Here is a 21,182-nt window from a genome sequence, read left to right as displayed (position 1 = left end):
TTTGGGTAGTTTGTGCACTGCAGATGTGGTAACTTTATTAGGAATTATGAGTTCACAACACACAAAATTAAGCTCCCATCGTTTTTACAATCAAGTCTGTCAACCGTCGGAAAACATTCAATGTAAACACACACACTGGTGTATATATACACATACAGTAAATATCCCAGTCAAAATGGCTGAACATGTTCACAAAAATGAACAGTGTCATAGCAAGACTATTTAAAGCATATTGCAGAAACAACATTGCTTTAGTTCCTAAAGATATATCGATGCACATTTTCATCATAAACAAGTTTAAGGCATCACCGTTCATGGACCTCAAAAACCTGCAACAAAACTCAAAATCCTTACCCTCCAGTAAAGAGAGCTAGAAGTATCTTTTTTTTTTTTCCAGTTCCCTTTGTGCTAATTATTCAAGTTCAAGAAGTTGCAGCAAAAAGCCCCCTGTTCTAAGAGTCATCTTGCATATGGCACATTCATTTGTAAGCACCACATGAACCTTGCATATGATGGCAGCAGCGTGGCCTCCCCGTTACTGGTACCCAGCATTCATTCTGCTTCTTTTTCTGGCGCGCAGTTCCTCGAAGAACTGATGGACCGCTTCATATGTGATTGTCTGATAGAAACGGGGAAGAAGTGAGAAAAAATGTTTTTAAAAAAGAGAAAAGAAGTTAATACTGTATACATCAAGATAGAATCCGCATTTCTAACCTTTCCTTCAGCAGCACACTGATCAATGAGGGCATAAATTGAAGTTGTCAGCTCGTTGAAACCTGTGGGAAGAACATGTGATTAATTAGTCTTTATCAAATCTCAATAATCTCCCCCTTTTTAAATTTCGTGTCATATGATTACATCCCAGTGGCGACGCTGACCTCACATCTCCCCCCCCCGCGCGCTCACCGTAAATGATCTCCAGCTGCTGCACGCGGTCCATGGAGCTCATCAGTGCCACGAGTGGGTGCTGCCCAAATGGCTCTTCCAAACCTTTATTCTCGTAGGCCAGAATGGTGTCGGACTGATCCATAAGAAACTGCACCTCGGCGGCCACGTACGTCCTCTGTGCACAAAAAAATACTCCCCATAGATAATCTTACACTGAGCAGGGTCAATGTGGAAAACAAACACAGGCGAGTGACATTGTGGTGACCTTTGCCAAAGCCTAGATTACTCGTAACCCACCTTGCAGTTTGTGCAGGTGCAAAGCTCAGAGCGCCAGCTGTAAGGCCAGAACACTGCTCCCTGTCTTGGCCTCTTAAGTCCCTGGACCTGGAGCTCCTTTAGCCTGCAGGCCACACTCTTGCTCACGGCCTTCGCGGCGGCGGCGCCGGCGGCGCCACCCGTCATTTGCTCGTGGGTCCGTTTACAAGGTGAACTCCGGTCCGCCACTTCCTGTTGATGTTAATGAGACGGCGGACAGAGAGTGAGTTACTGTGTTATCCTGGCAGCGGGGACAGACAATAACAACCGGCGTCTCGGGCAGCACAGTGCAGACTCATCTGGGGAAGTCTCAGGGGGCGACAGAGACAGTGAAGTGATTGGGGCGACGAAAATCACCAGTTTACAGTAATCTGTCCTGTGAAGCCCGGCCAATAGCTGTGCGCAGAGCAAGAGAAGCAGTGCCTCTTGGGTCATTCCTCGTCTAATTGCTCAGACTCGAGAGGAGGGGAGGGCACAATAACATGAGCTGGAGGCTTCTCTGTGGCCCGTGAGCTCATCTTTACACTCCAGCCCCACCTAGTGGCAGACAATTGGCAGTAAAAACACAGCCGCAAATCATTGCAGTTATCAGGATCAACTTTATTGGCCAAGTTTGACATCTTGATCTCGTCTTAGATCATGTGACCACATTTCTCTCTTGAGACCCAAATTATTAAACGCCACCGCTTCGCTACTTGATTTATATAATTTAAAATGACATAAATGAATTGTTAAATGCCGATGTAATGTCCTAAGACTGAACTCTCTCTTCCTCGAGGAAAACGCTGATGAGTGCTGAATGAGAATGATCTCCCTTAAATATATAATATGTGTTTATAGTATGTGTGGCCATCGGCTATGTGCTATTTGTAACACTGACTTCTTCATTACTGAATTTAAGCTTTATAAAAATCCTCTGTGAGCTCAGTTTAACTCTTTATGTTTTTTTTTCCCCTCTCATTATGGCAAACGCTCCATGCGGACATATCTCTTCACGACTGACCACACACGTTTTCCCGTATGTAAAGTAATGGTAAGTGCGTGTCCCTCTGAAGCACCGGTTCTCACCTCCCGCTTTGCATCACTGGTTGACGGTTCCTCATCCGCACTCTGACTGCACTCATGGGCTTCTTCCGTTTCACCCTGTTCCTCCTCCTCCACCTCCACCTCCTTCTCTGGACGACTGACGCTGATAACTGGTGGCACTGGAGGGAAAGAAGTAGAATTTATTTTTCTCTAAATTGTATTAGACAATATAAAAACAAGACTATAGCTCCCCTATATACAATACACTTTCCTGATGTTATAAGTTAACTTTTCAGTGCATTGTGTTCGCGTTCAATAGAACTTTATTTTGAAAACCAGAAATAGGACTGCTTGGTTTGGACCGTTTAAGGGGAATGAGAGAATATCGGCGCACTTTCATATTTAGGAGTGGCTAAATTTGACCACAGAAAGCCAAATGACAGCACAGGAGAGTCAGTTACCTGCAAAGTGAGCAGCGTATGTCCATAAGGAGGGAGTCCTGTTCATGCACGCCTCACACACCATCTCTTGCAGCTCCTCAGGTTCCACTACAGGGCAGCCCAGGTGCTGCAGAAGACAAAAGGGACTGGAGTTCAAATGTGAATCACAAAGAAGGAAGTGCTTTTTTCTTTTCTTTTTTATCTTTGCGATAATCTGCCATGTGCTCACCCTGCTATGAAACCAGTCCTCACAGATGACACACTGGATCATTTCGTCATCCTCCTGTCGGATAATGCGCACACGCAGATGAGACAACGTAAACAAACAAAACAAATGGAATTGTATGCATGAGAAATATGTGACTCAAAGCTATACCCGGTCGTCTACGTCTGGGTACGGCCGGTCACACGTGCAGTAGAGGCCCCTGAAGTTGTGACTGTAGTGATTTCTGGCGTTTTCGGCGTCTTTGGCCTGTGAAGACAACAGGAGGAATGACTCTGACAACAGACGGCGCAGTGTGTACGCGCTGCGTGACTCATATTCAGCTCGAGGCTACGAAAGCAGTCGGAGGACTCACAGTTGTCAGCTGGCACTGGAAATCCCCAAACTTGCTATTTCCACAGTCACAGCGAAAGTTTCTACACAAGGAGACAGAAAACAGAGACTTCAGCGACTCATTTGTGTTATCGTCAGTACAACATGGAGAGTTCCGCATCCTTAAATACCTTTTCGTATACAGTTCAAAAATATCGTGTCCGTCGTGGCATTTATTGGCACAGGCCAGACAAATCCCAGCAGGCTCTGCTGCACTGGGAGTGCAAGTGTTGCAGGCAAACACGGCCTGTCTCTTCACATAACCCTGCAACGACAAAACGAATACACTCAATTTGAATTATTCATTGAAAGTGAAAGTGGACGGTTGCTTGTCTGTAGCCCTGTGATGTACTGACAAACTGACCAGGGTGTACGCCGCCTTTTGCCCCATGTCAGCTGAGATTGACACTCTGTGACCCTCATGTGGAGGCTAAAGTGATAGAAGAGGAGTATCGATTGTGTCCTATAATGTTTTTCTCTTCTAATCGTTGATGACACGTGCCACGTACTGCTAAATCTGCTTTAATGGATCCATATCGTAAAAATATCCTCCTCAACGTTATTATTATTTACCACTATTGTCATTGGAGGGCAATATCAATCCAAAAGTACTATTTATTATCTTCATATTATGATTATGCATCAATGAAATATCAAATTTGATATTTATTGGTACAATTTTTTATGTGTATGTTGTTTTATGGGATTGCCCTTGTTTTTGTTCAAAGTTTTACAGAAATACTGCGGTGGTATGTAATTATATAATTTCACAACAGAAAGTAATAAGGGACATGTGTGTATCTATATAAAGATACATATATATGGGAAACATTGCCATAGATAAAAGTGCAGCACTTGTATTTGAGGTGAAACCAGGGTTGAATGGGTGAGGAAGGTGATGTGATGGTGGCGCAGTGCAGGGGGGTTCGTCTTACCCGGGAATAGGAGCAGTTTTGCGCGTCGCTTCCACTCAGAACACACAGAGCTCTCTCCATCTCCTCCTCGCTGACAACAACATCGTCGAGGACGCACGAGTCCGCTTTGTTTTCTGCCATTCTGGAGGACAAAAATGTTCAAAGAAAAACACAAAGAATCCGCAGCGAGGCAATGTTGACAAACCAGTGTGTCTGTGCCCGTGTTCCGGGCGGGAGTTTGCGCCAAGACCACGTGGCGGAAGTGACGCAGGGTCATTGAAATCGATCAACACAACAAGGAAGCTGCTGCACTTCAGGAGGTAGAGAATGTTTTATTTGAAGAAGACTGTTGTTGTCAATTCCTATAAAAATGGTGGCCTTAGCGCTCTGGATTTTCACACTTTAAATAAAATGTTCAAAATTAATTGGATAAAGCAACTTTTCAAAAAAACACACATCAATTTGGAATATTATACCTCAATATATATATTGTCCAGACTAGATGGCATTAGTTTTTTTTATTATGTGCAATTATAATATTGATTTTAAAAAATCCCTGTTAAAATGTCAGCGTTTAAGAAACAATAGAGGTTTTTCTCTTAACCTTATGTTAAAATACTTTAAATTATGTTTTTTAAACTATGGCAACATTAAAACTATTAATTATTGTTCAGAATGATCTATTGATTCATTTTGGGAACCATTATTCAGAAACTTTCAATGAGTAATGAGTTCATTGAAGGTTCTAATAATAAAAAAAAACAGCTTGAATTATTTACCACTCTTTATAACAACATTTTGTAACAATTGGAAGATAAGATAAACAGAAACTGATATCTGTGCTGTTAAATACAACATTTTTACAAAAGTAAGTGAAAACAAACAAACCTGTGCTGATGGTAGATGGTCCAGAGAAGAACTGTGCTCCCCACAGCCTCCAGCAGTGTCTGTGCTTTTGTTTACCTTTCTTTTGACTGGTTTGTTTTGTTCTGGTATTTCAAAACATGGTCATTTTTTTGAGTGTTCGGAATCGTCCTGTTTACTATTTATTGTATTTATATGGATAAACATTATACTTCACATGAGGGACATGAGTGAATGATTCAGAATGGTCTCATGTAATCAAATAACAAATATTGTCTAAATAATATAGGCCTGAAATCAAAATAATATAAAACTGAGGTTCTCAAATTTTGAACAGTGAGGTCTTATGAAAGAAATGTACTGTACAGTATACAGACATCTTCAAGAACTGATTCCCTGACTTTCTGCTATTCTATGGAAGCCTGTTATATACACTTGTGCTCATAAGTTTACATACCCTGGGAGAATTTATGATTTCTTGGCCATTGTTCAGAGAATATGAATGATAACACAAAAACCTTTCTTCTACTCATGGTTAATGGTTGGGTGAAGCTATTTATTGGCAAACAGCTGTGTTTACTCTTTTTAAATCAAAATGACAAAAGAAAGTACCCAAATGACCCTGATCAAAAGTTTACATACCTCAGTGACTTTGACCTGATAACATGCACAAAAGTTGACACAAACAGGTTTGAATGGCTAATCAAGGTTCCCATGCTCACCTGTGACCTGTTTGTTTGTAATTTGTGTGTGTGTGTATAAAAGGTCAGTGAGTTTCTGGGCTTCCGACAGACCGTTGCATCTTTCATGCATGTTTCTGGATTCTGAGTCATGGGGAACAGCAAAGGAATTGTCAAAGGATCTGCGAGAAAAGGTAATTGAACTGCATAAAACAGGAAAGGGGTATAAAAAGATATCCAAGGAATTGAGCAGTGTTCAAACGCTGATTAAGAAGTGGAAAAATGAGGGATTCTGTTGAAACCAAACCACGGTCAGATAGACCAGCAAACTGAACCAACTGCAGCTACAGTTAATTATCACTGTAGCTATCACGTTAATACATTATAGTATCACATTTATATAATTATCACGTTTATATAATTAACACGTTTATACAATATAGTATCACGTTTATATAATTATTACATTTATACAATATAGTATCACGTTTATATAATTATCACGTTTATACAATATAGTATCACGTTTATATAATTATCACGTTTATACAATATAGTATCATGTTTATATAATTATCACTTTTATATAATTATCACGTTTATACAATATAGTATCACGTTTATATAATTATCACGTTATATAATTATCACTTTTATATAATTATCACGTTTATACAATCTAGTATCACGTTTATATAATTATCATGTTTATACAATATAGTATCATGTTTATACAATTATCACGTTTATACAATATAGTATCAAGTTTATATAATTATCACATTTATACAATATAGTGTCACGTTTATTCAATATAGTATCACGTTTATATAATTATCATGTTTATATAATTATCACGTTTATACAATATAGTATCATGTTTATACAATTATCACGTTTATACAATATAGTATCAAGTTTATATAATTATCAGAATTTATACAATATAGTATCATGTTTATACAATATAGTATCACGTTTATATAATTATCACTTTTATATAATTATCACGTTTATACAATCTAGTATCACGTTTATATAATTATCATGTTTATACAATATAGTATCCGCTATATAATTATCACTTTTATATAATTATACAATTTATATACAATATAGTATCACGCTTATATACAATTATCCGCTTTATACAATATAGTATCACGTTTATATAATCATCAATTTATACAATATAGTATCAATTATATATAATTCATCACGTTTATACAATATAGTATCATGTTCATATAATGATCACGTTGATACAATATAGTATCACATTTATAAATATCACATTTATATAATTATCACGTTTATATAATTATCACATTTATACAATATAGTATCACGTTTATACGATATAGTATCACTTTTATATAATTATCACGTTTATACAATATAGTATCACGTTTATATAATTATCGCTTTTATATAATTATCACGTTTATACAATTTAGTATCACGTTTATACAATTATCACGTTTATACAATATAGTATCACATTTATATAATTATCATGTTTATATAATTATCACATTTATACAATATAGTCAGACAGACAGGAAAAGTGATTCAGAAGTTTCAAGAAACAAACAAAACAATACATTTTTGAAATTGTTCCATTACTTCTTCATGAAGAGGTTCAAAGAACAATCACTATTATCAGGGGCATCTAAGAAAAATGCAGGAATCTTGAAACTTTTTCTCAACAACAGTGAAAATAAAATACTGCAGACATTACTGGTTAATAAACCACACTTCATTGATTTCATGTAAACAAATAATGACTATTCATACAGTGTTCAATATCAACATTTGTTGGGTTTTTTTTATCCATTCTTACCCTTCCATCAGCTGGACCCTTCTCACAATTTCAGCTGCCATTTTTCTTTTATTTGTCCAGCGAGGACATGAACGTTGATTAATTACAAATGTGGAGCTGCTCCTGCACAAACACACACTGCTTTAAAGCCTTTATGTAGTTTCCGTGACTTGGTACATTCCACTCCTCCCCTCTGTGTCGATCTATTTGGAATGTTCCACTTCCTTTGTTGGAGGCGGAGCTTCTTCTGCGCAGAGACAGAAACAGCGAGAGGACGAGGAGCAGCGGGAACAAACATGTGGACAAACATGTGAACAAACGTGGTAACTGCAGTTTAAAATGATCCACACATTTCTTAGATTCTCTGTTGACGCTCTGTTCACACCTGCTGTTCACATCCGACCACAGGTGTTCAGGTTACACCTGCTAATGCTAACGTGACGTCACTGCTCCACAGCAAACACACGTGTGTTGTCAATGTGACAGTATGTCGTCAAAACTGTCCAAATATGAACTTTCCGAGTGTAGTATGTCCTCAAAAACGTTTAAATATAAATTGTCCACATATGTCAAAGAATGTCCTCAACACAAACTGTCAATAGACCATTAAAACTGTTCAGAATGAGTATCTAGTCTGGCCAGTAGGGGGCAGATTAAGTAAAAAAAACTGTTGAGGAGCAGTGGTTTAGTAGAATTTCAAAATAAAAGTGTCTGTGTTGATATGGATCAATATATAGTTGACAATAAAAAGGTTTTCCTGTGTTTTCCTCACATTTCTTCACTCATTTACTGCAGTGAGCACATTTGAACACTTTAAAGTGGACACTGCTTTGTCTCATCATGTCCTCTGACTGCAAACCTTCAAACAGCTGCCGTTAAAGGCACAGTTCATGTGTTTTCAAGTCATTCACAGTCCTCACTAAATACATCAGAATCCTCTGTTAAATATTGAGATTTTACAAATGTTTTCAGGATTTTTAAAGTCTTTGTAACTGATCTACAACTTTGTTTGGAGCAGGACCAGGACCAGGACCCAGGAGCCAAGAGCCAGGAGCCAGGACCAGGACCAGGAGGAGGACGAGGAGCAGCGGGGACAGGTGTGTGGTAACTGCTGCTTAAAAATGATCCGCACATTTCTTAGATGTTCTGTTGACGCTCTGTTCACACCTGCTGTTAACATCCGACCTGAGGGATCTGATCACAGGTGTTCAGATTACATCTGCTAATGCTAATGCTAATGTGACGTCACTGCTCCACATGTAAACACACACACCTTTCATTTCTTTCTTTATTAAAAGGAACAAAGAAACTGGAAAATGTTCAACATTTGTAATAAAACAAAAAACAATTCATCGATTATTAAAGTATTTGACAATTAATTTAGTAATGGTTTAATTGTGCAGTAATCGTTGCATGTCTACTTGTTTTATATTTTTTTAAATAATCATCAGAGACACCATGATGCGATTTATCTTGACATTTGCGATATACTGAGACAACAGCGCTCGTGAAAGTGAGCACTTGGCACCATCTAGTGGACTGAAATGTTCATTTATTTGGATAATTCTTAATGACGTTTATTTGTAACATCAGTAAAAAAAAAAAATACACAAAAAAAAAGAATACGCCATATTTCACTGTATTAGTTTTTCTACTAATAATTATCTCAAACAGCGTCACATCCTGTGTAACCGTAGCAACCACAACAACATTAGCTGGAAAAGTCGCACTATTGTATGGACGCAGTTTTACGTTGGAGACGCATCAGAGACTCGTCGCATTTACACTTGTGTTTAGCACATTTTCTGGAGCAAACCATCACTCTTTCACCTGTGATTTCATCCCCTCACACGGACGTTAACAGCACTTGTCAACAGAACCTCTGTTTAATGTGTTCACATCATTTTTACATTGTTAACAAGTGAGAACTGTGGACGAGTCAAAGTGGCAACATTCAGTCAATATATACACCATCAAATAATGACTCACATGTGTCTCACATTCATTCACATTGGAATTAAATACAGAAATGTCTCATTGTTAAATGTGTCATTCATTCATTCATTCAAATACTCAATTCATTTAATATGAAAACAACAACATACAGAATGACTTGACTATTGAATGAATGATGTCATGGTCCTGTGTTGCATCATCAATTGATTTGAGGTTGATTTTGACACAAAAAATCAATTCATCATGCAACACACGACCATGACATCATTCATTATGTAGTCAAATCATTCTATATGTTGTATTTACATCTAATGAACTTGGTATTTGAATGAATGAATGAATGACGCATTTAATAATGAGACATTTATGTATTTAATTCCAATGTGAATGAATGTGAGACACATGTGAGTCATTATTTAATGGTGTATTTATTGATTGAATGTTGCCACTTTGACTCGTCCACAGTTTTCACTTGTTAACAATGTAAAAATGAAGTGAACACGTTAATCACACAGAAGTCTCATTCATGTGCTCATCATTTTTTAAGCAGCAGTTACTGGACACCTGGACCCAACTGTGTGGTCAACAGTCCTGGGAGTGAACCCCTATCATTTTTTTGTGTGTCTTTATGGCTTTTTTTTGGCCAAAAATGTGAAATAAAATGGTATAACCCCCTGCTGTCATCTGTACCGGGGGCCGGGGGAGCACAGCCCAGCCCCAGCCCCCCACCACACAATCGCAGTGAGAGCGCGCAGTTTGGCCCCGGGGCCAAGTGTTCGGAGCATGCTGGATTTGAACCAGCCACAGCCGGACTGGCACAACCTTGCGGTTGCGAACCAACCCACCACGCCACAAACCCTTCTGCGCTTTGGGAAGGAGCTCCGGGCGTTTTTGAGTCCTCACTTTGGCTGTGGAACCTTAAATCTTGACCTATAAAGGAATTGAACCGTCAACATCAGGACTGAAAGGCTGCTCTCTAACCAGCTGAGCTAACTGTCCACGCTCTTCCTCAGGTTTTCTCACACCTATTCACTCTCTGTGTAGAATATTGGGCTTAAAAAGTTGCTTCATCTAAGATTTGAACCCCTGACCTCAGGAACTCCAGTCTTTGTCTGAACCACGTGAGCTATTTGTCCTCACACACTTCTTCTTCAACGTTGGACGACTTTCAATAACAGATGAGAACAAACATGACTTCAGAAAGACCTCAGACTGATGAAGTATTTAAGGATACATGTCCTCCAAAATGGGCCAAACAGTTGGTGTAGTGGTTAGTGCTCTTGCCTTAGAAACAAGAAGACCTGGGTTCGAGACCCAGTTGGAACAAGGATCTTTGTGGAGTTTTTCATGTTCTCCCCCCGTGTGAGAATGTGGCTTTTCTCCACATTCTCTGGCTTCCTCCCACCACTTTGTCGTGGGGACTGCTGTGCCAAGCTCAACTGTCATAGGGTCGTAGGCGGTGTTCACCCTGGACTGTTGGCCAGTCCAATCAAAACATGCAATACAGTCATGAGGTAAATTTCCACTTCAGGTAAGATTCGAACCCCTGACCATAGCAACGACAGTCCTTGTCTGAACCATGTGAGCTAGTTGTCCTTGTATGCTCTTTCATCCAATTTGGAAGTCTTTCAATAATAGAACTCATGACGTCACAGAACTCAGCCTTATGAAATATTTAACAACATCTGTCCCTCATCATGGTCAGCGTGGTTGGTGTAGTGGTTAGTGCTCTTGCCTTCGAAACAACAAGACCTCGGTTCAAGACCCGTATGGAACAAGCATCTTTCTGGAGTTTTTCATGTTCTCCCCATGTGTGCACGGCTTTTCTCCGGGTTGTCTGGCTTCCTCCCACAGTCCATCAATCGTCAACCACTTTGTCCTCCACTGGAAGGTCGTGGGGGTTGCTGTGTCAAGCTCAGCTGTCATGGGGTCATCGGCGGGGTTCACCCTGGACTGTTTGCCAGTCCATTCAAAACAAGCAATACAATAATGAGGTAGATATTAACTTCAGGTAAGATTCGAACCCCTGACCATAGGAACGCCAGTCCTTGTCCGAACCATGTGAGCTAGTTGTCCTTGCATGCTTTTTCATCCAATTTGGAAGCCTTTCAATAATAGCACTCATGACTTCAAAAAAACGTGAGACTGATGAAATATTTAAGAACGTCTGTCCCTCATCATGGACAGTATGGTTGGTGTAGTGGTTAGTCCTCTTGCCTTTGAAACAAGAAGACCTCGGTTCGAGACCCATGTGGAACGCGCATCTTCCTGGAGTTTTTCATGTTCTCCCCGTGTGTGCGCCGCTTTTCTACGGGTTCTCTGGCTTCCTCCCACAGTCCATCAATCATCTACCACTTTGTCCTCCACTGCAAGGTCGTGGGGGCTGCTGTGCCAAGCTCAGCTTTCATGGGGTCATCGGCGGGGTTCACCCTGGACTGTTTGCCACTCCATTCAAAACAAGCAATACAGTAAACATTCACTTCAGGTAAGATTCGAACCCCTGACCATAGGAACGACAGTCCTTGTCCGAAGCACGTGAGCTAGTTGTCCTTGTACGCTTTATTGTCCAATTTGGAAGTCTTTCAATAATAGAACCCATGACATCACAGACCTCAGCCTTATGAAATATTCAACAATGTCTGTCCCTCAACATGGACAGTGTGGTTGGTGTAGTGGTTAGTGCTCTTGCCTTTGAAACAAGAAGACCTCGGTTCGAGACCCATGTGGAACGAGCATCTTTCTGGAGTTTTTCATGTTCTCCCCGTGTGTGCACGGCTTTTCTCCGGGTTCTCTGGCTTCCTTCCACAGTCCATCAATCGTCTACCACTTTGTCCTCCACTGGAAGGTCGTGGGGGTTGCTGTGTCAAGCTCAGCTGTCATGCGGTCATCGGCGGGGTTCACCCTGGACTGTTTGCCAGTCCATTCAAAACAAGCAATACAGTAATGAGGTAAACATTCACTTCAGGTAAGATTCGAACCCCTGACCATAGGAACGCCAGTCCTTGTCCGAACCATGTGAGCTAGTTGTCCTTGTATGCTTTTTTACCCAATTTGGAAGCCTTTCAATAATAGCACTCATGACTTCAAAAAAACGTGAGACTGATGAAATATTTAAGAACGTCTGTCCCTCATCATGGACAGCGTGGTTGGTGTAGTGGTTAGTGCTCTTGACTTGGCAGGGAGAAGACTTGGGTTCGAGACCTGTTTGCAACACAGATCTTTCTGGAGTTTTTCATGTTCTCCCTCTGTGTGCGTGGATTTTCTCTCTACAGTCCAGGGTGAAGCCCGCCTATGACCCTATGACAGCTGAGCTTGGCACAGCAGCCCCCACGACCCTCCAGTGGAGGACAAAGTGGTAGATGATTGATGGACTGTGGGAGGAAGCCAGAGAACCCGGAGAAAAGCCGCGCACACGCGGAGAGAACATGGAAAACTCGAGAAAGAAGCTCGTTTCATATGGGTCTCGAACCGAGGTCTTCTTGTTTCAAAGGCAAGAGCACTAACCACTACACCAACCACACTGTCCACGTTGAGGGACAGACGTTGTTAAATATTTCATAAGGCTGAGGTCTATGACGTCATGAGTTCTATTATTGAAAGACTTCCAAATCGGATGAAAAAGCATACAAGGACAACTAGCTCACATGGTTCGGACAAGGACTGTTGTTCCTATGGTCAGGGGTTCGAATCTTACCTGAAGTGAATGTTCACTGTATTGCTTGTTTTGAATGGACTGGCAAACAGTCCAGGGTGAACCCCGCCAATGACCCCATGACAGCTGAGCTTGGCACAGCAGCCACCACGACCCTCCAGTGGAGGACAAAGTGGTAGACGATTGATGGACTGTGGGAGGAAGCCAGAGAACCCGAAGAAAACCTGCGCACACACGGAGAGAACATGAAAAACCTTGAGGAAGATGCTCGTTCCACATGGGTCTCGAACCGAGGTCTTACTGTTTCAAAGGCAAGAGCACTAACCACTACACCAACCATGCTGTCCATGATGAGGGACAGACGTTCTTAAATATTTCATCAGTCTCACATTTTTTTGAAGTCATGAGTGCTATTATTGAAAGGCTTCCAAATTGGATGAAAAAGCATACAAGGACAACTAGCTCACATGGCTCGGACAAGGACTGGCGTTCCTATGGTCAGGGGTTCGAATCTTACCTGAAGTGAATGTTTACCTCATTACTGTATTGCTTGTTTTGAATGGACTGGCAAACAGTCCGGGGTGAACCCCGCCGATGACCCCATGACAGCTGAGCTTGACACAGCAGCCCCCACGACCTTGCAGTGGAGGACAAAGTGGTTGACGATTGATGGACTGTGGGAGGAAGCCAGAGAACCCGGAGAAAAGCCGCGCACACATGGGGAGAACATGAAAAACTCCAGAAAGATGTTTGTTCCATACGGGTCTCGAACCGAGGTCTTCTTGTTTCAAAGGCAAGAGCACTAACCACTACACCAACCACGCTGCCCATGATGAGGGACAGATGTTCTTAAATATTTCATAAGGCTGAGTTCTGTGACGTCATGAGTTCTATTATTGAAAGACTTCCAAATTGGACGGAAGAGCATACAAGGACAACTAGCTCACATGGTTCAGACAAGGACTGTCGTTCCTATGGTCAGGGGTTCGAATCTTACCTGAAGTGGAAATTTACCTCATGACCATATTGCATGTTTTGATTGGACTGGCCAACAGTCCAGGGTGAACACCGCCTACGACACTATGACAGTTGAGCTTGGCACAGCAGCCCCCACGACAAAGTGGTGGGAGGAAGCCAGAGAATGTGGAGAAAAGCCACATTCTCACACGGGGGGAGAACATGAAAAACTCCACAAAGATCGTTGTTCCAACTGGGTCTCGAACCCAGGTCTTCTTGTTTCTAAGGCAAGAGCACTAACCACTACACCAACTGTTTGGCCCGTTTTGGAGGACATGTATCCTTAAATACTTCATCAGTCAGGTCTTTCTGAAGTCATGTTTGTGCTCATCTGTTATTGAAAGTCGTCCAACGTTGAAGAAGTAGTGTGTGAGGACAAATAGCTCACGTGGTTCAGACAAAGACTGGAGTTCCTGAGGTCAGGGGTTCAAATCTTAGATGAAGCAACTTTTTAAGCCCAATATTCTACACAGAGAGTGAATAGGTGTGAGAAAACCTGAGGTAGAGCGTGGACAGTTAGCTCAGCTGGTTAGAGAGCAGCCTTTCAGTCCTGATGTTGACGGTTCAATTCCTTTATAGGTCAAGGTTTAAGGTTCCACAGCCAAAGTGAGGACTCAAACACGCCCGGAGCTCCTTCCCAAAGCGCAGAAGGGTTTGTGGCGTGGTGGGTTGGTTCGCAACCGCAAGGTTGTGCCAGTCCGGCTGTGGCTGGTTCAAATCCAGCATGCTCCGAACACTTGGCCCCGGCGCCGGGGCCAAACTGCGTGCTCTCACTGCGATTGTGTGGTGGGGGGCTGGGGCTGGGGCTGGGCTGTGCTCCCCCGGCCCCCGGTACAGATGACAGCAGGGGGTTATACCATTTTATTTCACATTTTTGGCCAAAAAAAAGCTATAAAGACACACAAAAAAATGATAGGGGTTCACTCCCAGGACTGTTGACCACACAGTTGGGTCCAGGTGTCCAGTAACTGCTGCTTAAAAAATGATGAGCACATGAATGAGACTTCTGTGTGATTAACGTGTTCACTTCATTTTACATTGTTAACAAGTGAAAACTGTGGACGAGTCAAAGTGGCAACATTCAATCAATAAATACACCATTAAATAATGAATGTGTCTCACATTCATTCATTCACATTGGAATTAAATACATAAATGCCTCATTATTAAATGCGTCATTCATTCATTCATTCAAATACCAAGTTCATTTGATGTAAAAACAACATATAGAATGACTTGACTATATAATGAATGATGTCATGGTCGTGTGTTACATGATGAATTGATTTTTTGTGTCAAAATCAACATCAAATCAACAACAACAAATTCTATATGTTGTTGTTTTCACATTAAATGAATTGAGTATTTGAATGAATGAATGAATGACACATTTAACAATGAGACATTTCTGTATTTAATTCCAATGTGAATGAATGAATAAATGTGAGACACATGTGAGTCATTATTTGATGGTGTATATATTGACTGAATGTTGCCACTTTGACTCGTCCACAGTTCTCACTTGTTAACAATGTAAAAATGATGTGAACACATTAAACAGAGGCTCTGTTGACAAGTGCTGTTAACGTCCGTGTGAGGGGATGAAATCACAGGTGAAAGAGTGATGGTTTGCTCCAGAAAATGTGCTAAACACAAGTGTAAATGCGACGAGTCTCTGATGCGTCTCCAACGTAAAACTGCGTCCATACAATAGTGCGACTTTTCCAGCTAATGTTGTTGTGGTTGCTACGGTTACACACAGGATGTGACGCTGTTTGAGATAATTATTAGAAGAAAAACTAATACAGTGAAATATGGCGTATTCTTTTTTTTAGTGTATATTTTTTTTTAACTGACGTTACAAATAGACGTCATTAAGAATTAACTAAATAAATGAACATTTCAGTCCACTAGATGGTGCCAAGTGCTCACTTTCACGAGCGCTGTTGTCTCAGTATATCGCAAATATCACGATAAATCGCATCATGGTGTCTCTGATGATTATTTAAAAAAATATAAAACAAGTAGACATGCAACGATTACTGCATAATTAAACCATTACTAAATTAATTGTCAAATACTTTAATAATCGATGAATTGTTTTTTGTTTTATTACAAATGTTGAACATTTTCCGGTTTCTTTGTTCCTTTTAATAAAGAAAGAGAAATGAAAGGTGTGTGTGTTTACATGTGGAGCAGTGACGTCACATTAGCATTAGCATTAGCAGGTGTAATCTGAACACCTGTGATCAGATCCCTCAGGTCGGATGTTAACAGCAGGTGTGAACAGAGTGTCAACAGAACATCTAAGAAATGTGCGGATCATTTTTAAGCAGCAGTTACCACACACCTGTCCCCGCTGCTCCTCGTCCTCCTCCTGGTCCTGGTCCTGGCTCCTGGCTCCTGGTTCTGGTCCTGCTCCAAACAAAGTTGTAGATCAGTTACAAAGACTTTAAAAATCCTGAAAACATTTGTAAAATCTCAATATTTAACAGAGGATTCTGATGTATTTAGTGACGACTGTGAATGGAATCACTTGAAAACACATGAACTGTGCCTTTAACGGCAGCTGTTCGCAGGTCTGCAGTCAGAGGACATGATGAGACAAAGCAGTGTCCACTTTAAAGAGGACATATTATGCAAAATCAACTTTTTAACCATTTTAATACTTATATTTGGGACTCTGGAGGCCCTACCAGTAGCCAAAGTGTGGAAAAAGAATACTCAGTCATGTTTTCGTGGTCCCCCTTAGTGTAAGTATAGGCGACAAAACATTCGTTGTTGAATTCCCTGCGCTTATGACAGCAGCATGTGCATTTCACCACGAATGTTACCGCCCCACCAGTAAGTTTACTTCGAGAGCTCCACCTTAGCTCCACCTTGTCCCTGCGAGAGTGCAGGCGAGGGAGGAAGAGCGGTATTATGTCAATGCGGAGGGACAAGTGTGCTGTTGGTGGCTGCACAGTGGAGCACAGTGTTTTACACAAACTTCCAGCCTCAGAGGATTTTATATATGAAGCTAATGTGCCGGATAAAGTCAGCAAACGTGTGTTTGTGTGTTCGCACCACTTCACATCAGACTGCGGCCAGCGGTTGCCTTATTTAGTCAGGGGACGTATTTCACAGACGTACAAACACACACATTGTTGGCAATGACATGTACAATTGGAAAACAGCGGTGCTGCACTCTCTGTGGAAATCAGTTAAAAAGACATAGGGACAGCACCGCAGATCGCCAGCGGCGAGCTGCATAAACAGCTGCTGTGTGTGACTGATTGCCAGCTCCGGAGCATACAGTCACCGGTCTGCTCGCCGCGCCACGCTGGCGATCAGCGGTGGCGAGGTCTCCGGAGCACAGTCACTGGTCTGATACAGTAGCATACAGCAGCAGTTTATTCAGCCCACCGCGCGCCGCTGGTGATCAGCGGTGGCGATCAGCGGTGCTGTCCCAAGTGTTTTTAACTGATTTACAGTTGGGCACTGTTCGGCTCGATCCTTATGTAGGACGTCTCTTCCTGTGACAGCATGCTCGCTGTTTTCTGCGCACGCTGCCATGTTGATATTGTCAGAGAACTAGTGGAGGGAGGGGGAGAGAAATGGAGCTGAGTGAAAGCGTTCTGAAAGGGGCAGGTTTAGCAGGGTTATTGAACTGCTATGATGCTTCATCCTTATGGTATTTTGACCAAAGCATGTCACTGACATGTTCATTAGGACACCAGGGAACTATTTTAATGGGGGAAATAGGGAATAATATGTCCACTTTAAAGTGTTCAAATGTGCTCACTGCAGTAAATGAGTGAAGAAATGTGAGGAAAACACAGGAAAACCTTTTTATTGTCAACTATATATTGATCCATATCAACACAGACACTTTTATTTTGAAATTCTACTAAACCACTGCTCCTCAACAGTTTTTTTTACTTAATCTGCCCCCTACTGGCCAGACTAGATACTCATTCTAAACAGTTTATTGGTATAGTGACATTTTTTGTTGATGTACTATATTTGGACATTTTTGACAGTTTACTAATAATAAAGATATTTTTTTTAGGACATACTATACTAGGACACTTTTAGACAGTTCATAGTTTTTACGCAACTACAAATACATGAGTAACTTTTTGGATCTTTTTGTAATTTAAACGAAAGAACGTTACTTTTACGCCGTTCCATTTGGCTAAGTGATGGTCGTTACTTCATTCATCTATTTCTCTTCCTATTTTAAAGGCCGTATTTATTGTTTTATTTAGAATATTATTATTTAACATTTGAACATTGTTGTTTTATATTATGTTGTGTCTATTTTGTACTATTTGTGTTGCTCTGAATATTTCCAAAATAAATCCGGAGAAACTCAGTGCTTGAGTCGTCTTTCACACTTTTCATACTTTTTTACTCTTAGAGTACTTTTATTTTACTTCTACTTGAGTAATTATCATCTTACAGTAACAGTACTTTTACTTGAGTCATTTTTTTGGCTTCTCTACCCACCTCTGCATATTATACGAGGACATTTTGGACAGTTGTTGACAGTATGACGTCATACTACATAATGACATATTTGACACTAAGTCACTTTTTGAAAACATGTACGTGTGTTTACATGTGGAGCAGTGACGTCACACTAGCAGCAGCTAACCTGCTACTGGCCAGACTAGATACTCATTCTGAACAGTTTTAATGGTCTATTGACAGTTTATGTTAAGAACATTCTTTGACATATGTGGACAATTTATATTTAAACGTTTTTGAGGACATACTACACTCGGAAAGTTCATATTTGGACAGTTTTGACGACATACTGTCACATTGACAACACACGTGTGTTTGCTGTGGAGCAGTGACGTCACGTTAGCATTAGCAGGTGTAACCTGAACACCTGTGGTCGGATGTGAACAGCAGGTGTGAACAGAGCGTCAACAGAGAATCTAAGAAATGTGTGGATCATTTTAAACTGCAGTTACCACGTTTGTTCACATGTTTGTCCACATGTTTGTTCCCGCTGCTCCTCGTCCTCTCGCTGTTTCTGTCTCTGCGCAGAAGAAGCTCCGCCTCCAACAAAGGAAGTGGAACATTCCAAATAGATCGACACAGAGGGGAGGAGTGGAATGTACCAAGTCACGGAAACTTTTAAATCAGTGTGTGTTTGTGCAGGAGCAGCTCCACATTTGTAATTAATCAACGTTCATGTCCTCGCTGGACAAATAAAAGAAAAATGGCAGCTGAAATTGTGAGAAGGGTCCAGCTGAGGGAAGGGTAAGAATGGATGAAAAAAGCCCAACAAATGTTGATATTGAAGACTGTATGAATAGTCATTATTTGTTTACATGAAATCAATGAAGTGTGGTTTATTAACCAGTAATGTCTGCACGCTGCAATGATAGCGTTATATGTACAGGTTATACCATTGAGACAGGGCGTCTCATTTTCAACCAAGAAACGTATAAGATAAACTATATGCTCTTTATATATTAGTATTTATCTGTTTGTTTAATCGTTAAATGACTCTGAGAAGTTGCACACAGCTTTGCTAATTTGAAAACTCAGTTCTACAATTGTTAAGATAAAAGTTTTGATGATGAATAATATTTTTTCATGTTTAGAAATCACAGTCAACAGTGTTATTCGATTTGATTCATTTCAGTTAGCCTGCATATATTTTAGGACAGTGAAATGCAATCCAGGTCATTACTACTTGATTCTGGATTAAATATTTTTCCATGTTAAAAATAGGAAATACAGTTTCATTTTAAATGTTAACATTCTCTTATAGAGCAACACTACTTTTACAGATGGAGCCCTGAGCTGAGGAGATGCAACATTTGCCAAACAAAGGGGAGCTGCGCAAAGCTTGTGTCTCATGTGCAGGGACAGAGGACGGTGGTAAGTCCGTCTATATTGTCTAATATTTGTTCATCTCAATGCTGAAAGGCCTTCATTTCCCCATGAGCCTTACATGTTATGAAACATGCTGTTATTTCTGTCCTGACCATGGATAAGTGTGACCATCACACTGTTCAACTCATCCCTTTGAACATCAGACACTCACAATAAGTAAAGTAAACTAATGCTGAGCCATGTCATCTATGTGTGCTCTACTTTAGTCCATTTGTATTTGGGTATTTGGTCATTTGGGTACTTTCTTTTGTCATTTTGATTTAAAAAGAGTAAACACAGCTGTTTGCCAATAAATAGCTTCACCCAACCATTAACCATGAGTGGAAGAAAGGTTTTTGTGTTATCATTCATATTCTCTGAACAATGGCCAAGAAATCATAAATTCTCCCAGGGTATGTAAACTTATGAGCACAAGTGTATGTATACATATATCATAATTATGAGAAAGTATCTCATTATTCTAACAAATTATTTCATTATTCTAACAAAGTATCTCATTGTTATGGCAAAGTATCTAATTTTTATGAGATAGGAAGTCATTATAATGAGAAAGGTATATATATGTATATATAGATATTTATATATATATCTATATATACATACATACATATGTATACATATACTGTGTGTATATATAGATATGTATATATATATATATATATATATATATATATATATATATATATATATATATATATATATATATATATACAATATGTCTTTTGTGTCTTGTGCTGTTATAGTCACTTCTGTTTTTTTTTTAATTAAAAATTTAAAAGAATAAAGAATTCAAATGCATGTTACGCTGGTTTTCCAGTGGGTGGCGTCACTGTGCCAGTGTCTCCAGCGCCTGCTCCAGAATGTGTGCTCAGTGTTGCAGGGTAACAACACACCGCTCGTGGGCGCTCTCGTTATGTAAGCTGCTACGTGCCAAAAAAAACAACAAAAAAACATGAAAGATCACTTCATTGTGCAATAGACATTTGGTTTGTATGAAAACCTGCTCACCGAGCCACGTTTCGTCTTTAGGCTTCATGTGTGTTCTTGTGCTGAGTAAACACACAGTGAAACACACAATGAAGAAGTATCACACTGACTGAACTTTCCTGACTACT

The 21,182-nt window shown here is 40.4% G+C and overlaps 1 protein-coding gene and 1 long non-coding RNA gene across 4 annotated transcripts; one reads left to right on the top strand and one right to left on the bottom strand.

Moving 5' to 3' along the window:
- Window positions 1-6: 6 nt before the first annotated feature.
- On the bottom strand, window positions 7-7,639 carry LOC122782679 (putative E3 ubiquitin-protein ligase UBR7). Of its 3 annotated transcripts, XM_044047128.1 has the most exons (13): window positions 7,566-7,605; window positions 5,067-5,866; window positions 4,200-4,320; window positions 3,396-3,529; window positions 3,248-3,308; window positions 3,046-3,141; window positions 2,899-2,952; window positions 2,691-2,796; window positions 2,272-2,408; window positions 1,186-1,395; window positions 907-1,063; window positions 715-776; window positions 7-619 (listed from the first exon to the last, which is right to left on the bottom strand). In XM_044047128.1, exons 3-13 carry the CDS (start codon window positions 4,317-4,319, stop codon window positions 536-538), a joined length of 1,221 nt encoding a protein of 406 aa, XP_043903063.1. In that variant the 5' UTR covers window position 4,320; window positions 5,067-5,866; window positions 7,566-7,605; the 3' UTR covers window positions 7-535. The 3 variants fall into 3 exon arrangements, with proteins under 3 accessions (XP_043903063.1, XP_043903061.1, XP_043903062.1); XM_044047126.1 differs by lacking the exon at window positions 5,067-5,866 and having other exon boundaries at window positions 7,566-7,639; XM_044047127.1 differs by lacking the exon at window positions 7,566-7,605 and having other exon boundaries at window positions 5,067-6,088.
- Window positions 7,640-19,349: 11,710 nt separating this feature from the next.
- LOC122783318 lies at window positions 19,350-20,240 on the top strand. Its single transcript, XR_006362031.1, has 2 exons — window positions 19,350-19,425; window positions 19,962-20,240. It is a non-coding gene; the product is annotated as an uncharacterized LOC122783318 (long non-coding RNA).
- The last annotated feature ends 942 nt before the right edge of the window (window positions 20,241-21,182 follow it).

Source organism: Solea senegalensis, linkage group LG16 (genome assembly GCF_019176455.1).
Source record: "Solea senegalensis isolate Sse05_10M linkage group LG16, IFAPA_SoseM_1, whole genome shotgun sequence".
Taxonomy (NCBI): domain Eukaryota; kingdom Metazoa; phylum Chordata; class Actinopteri; order Pleuronectiformes; family Soleidae; genus Solea; species Solea senegalensis.
This window is presented reverse-complemented; position numbering and strand designations above follow the sequence as displayed.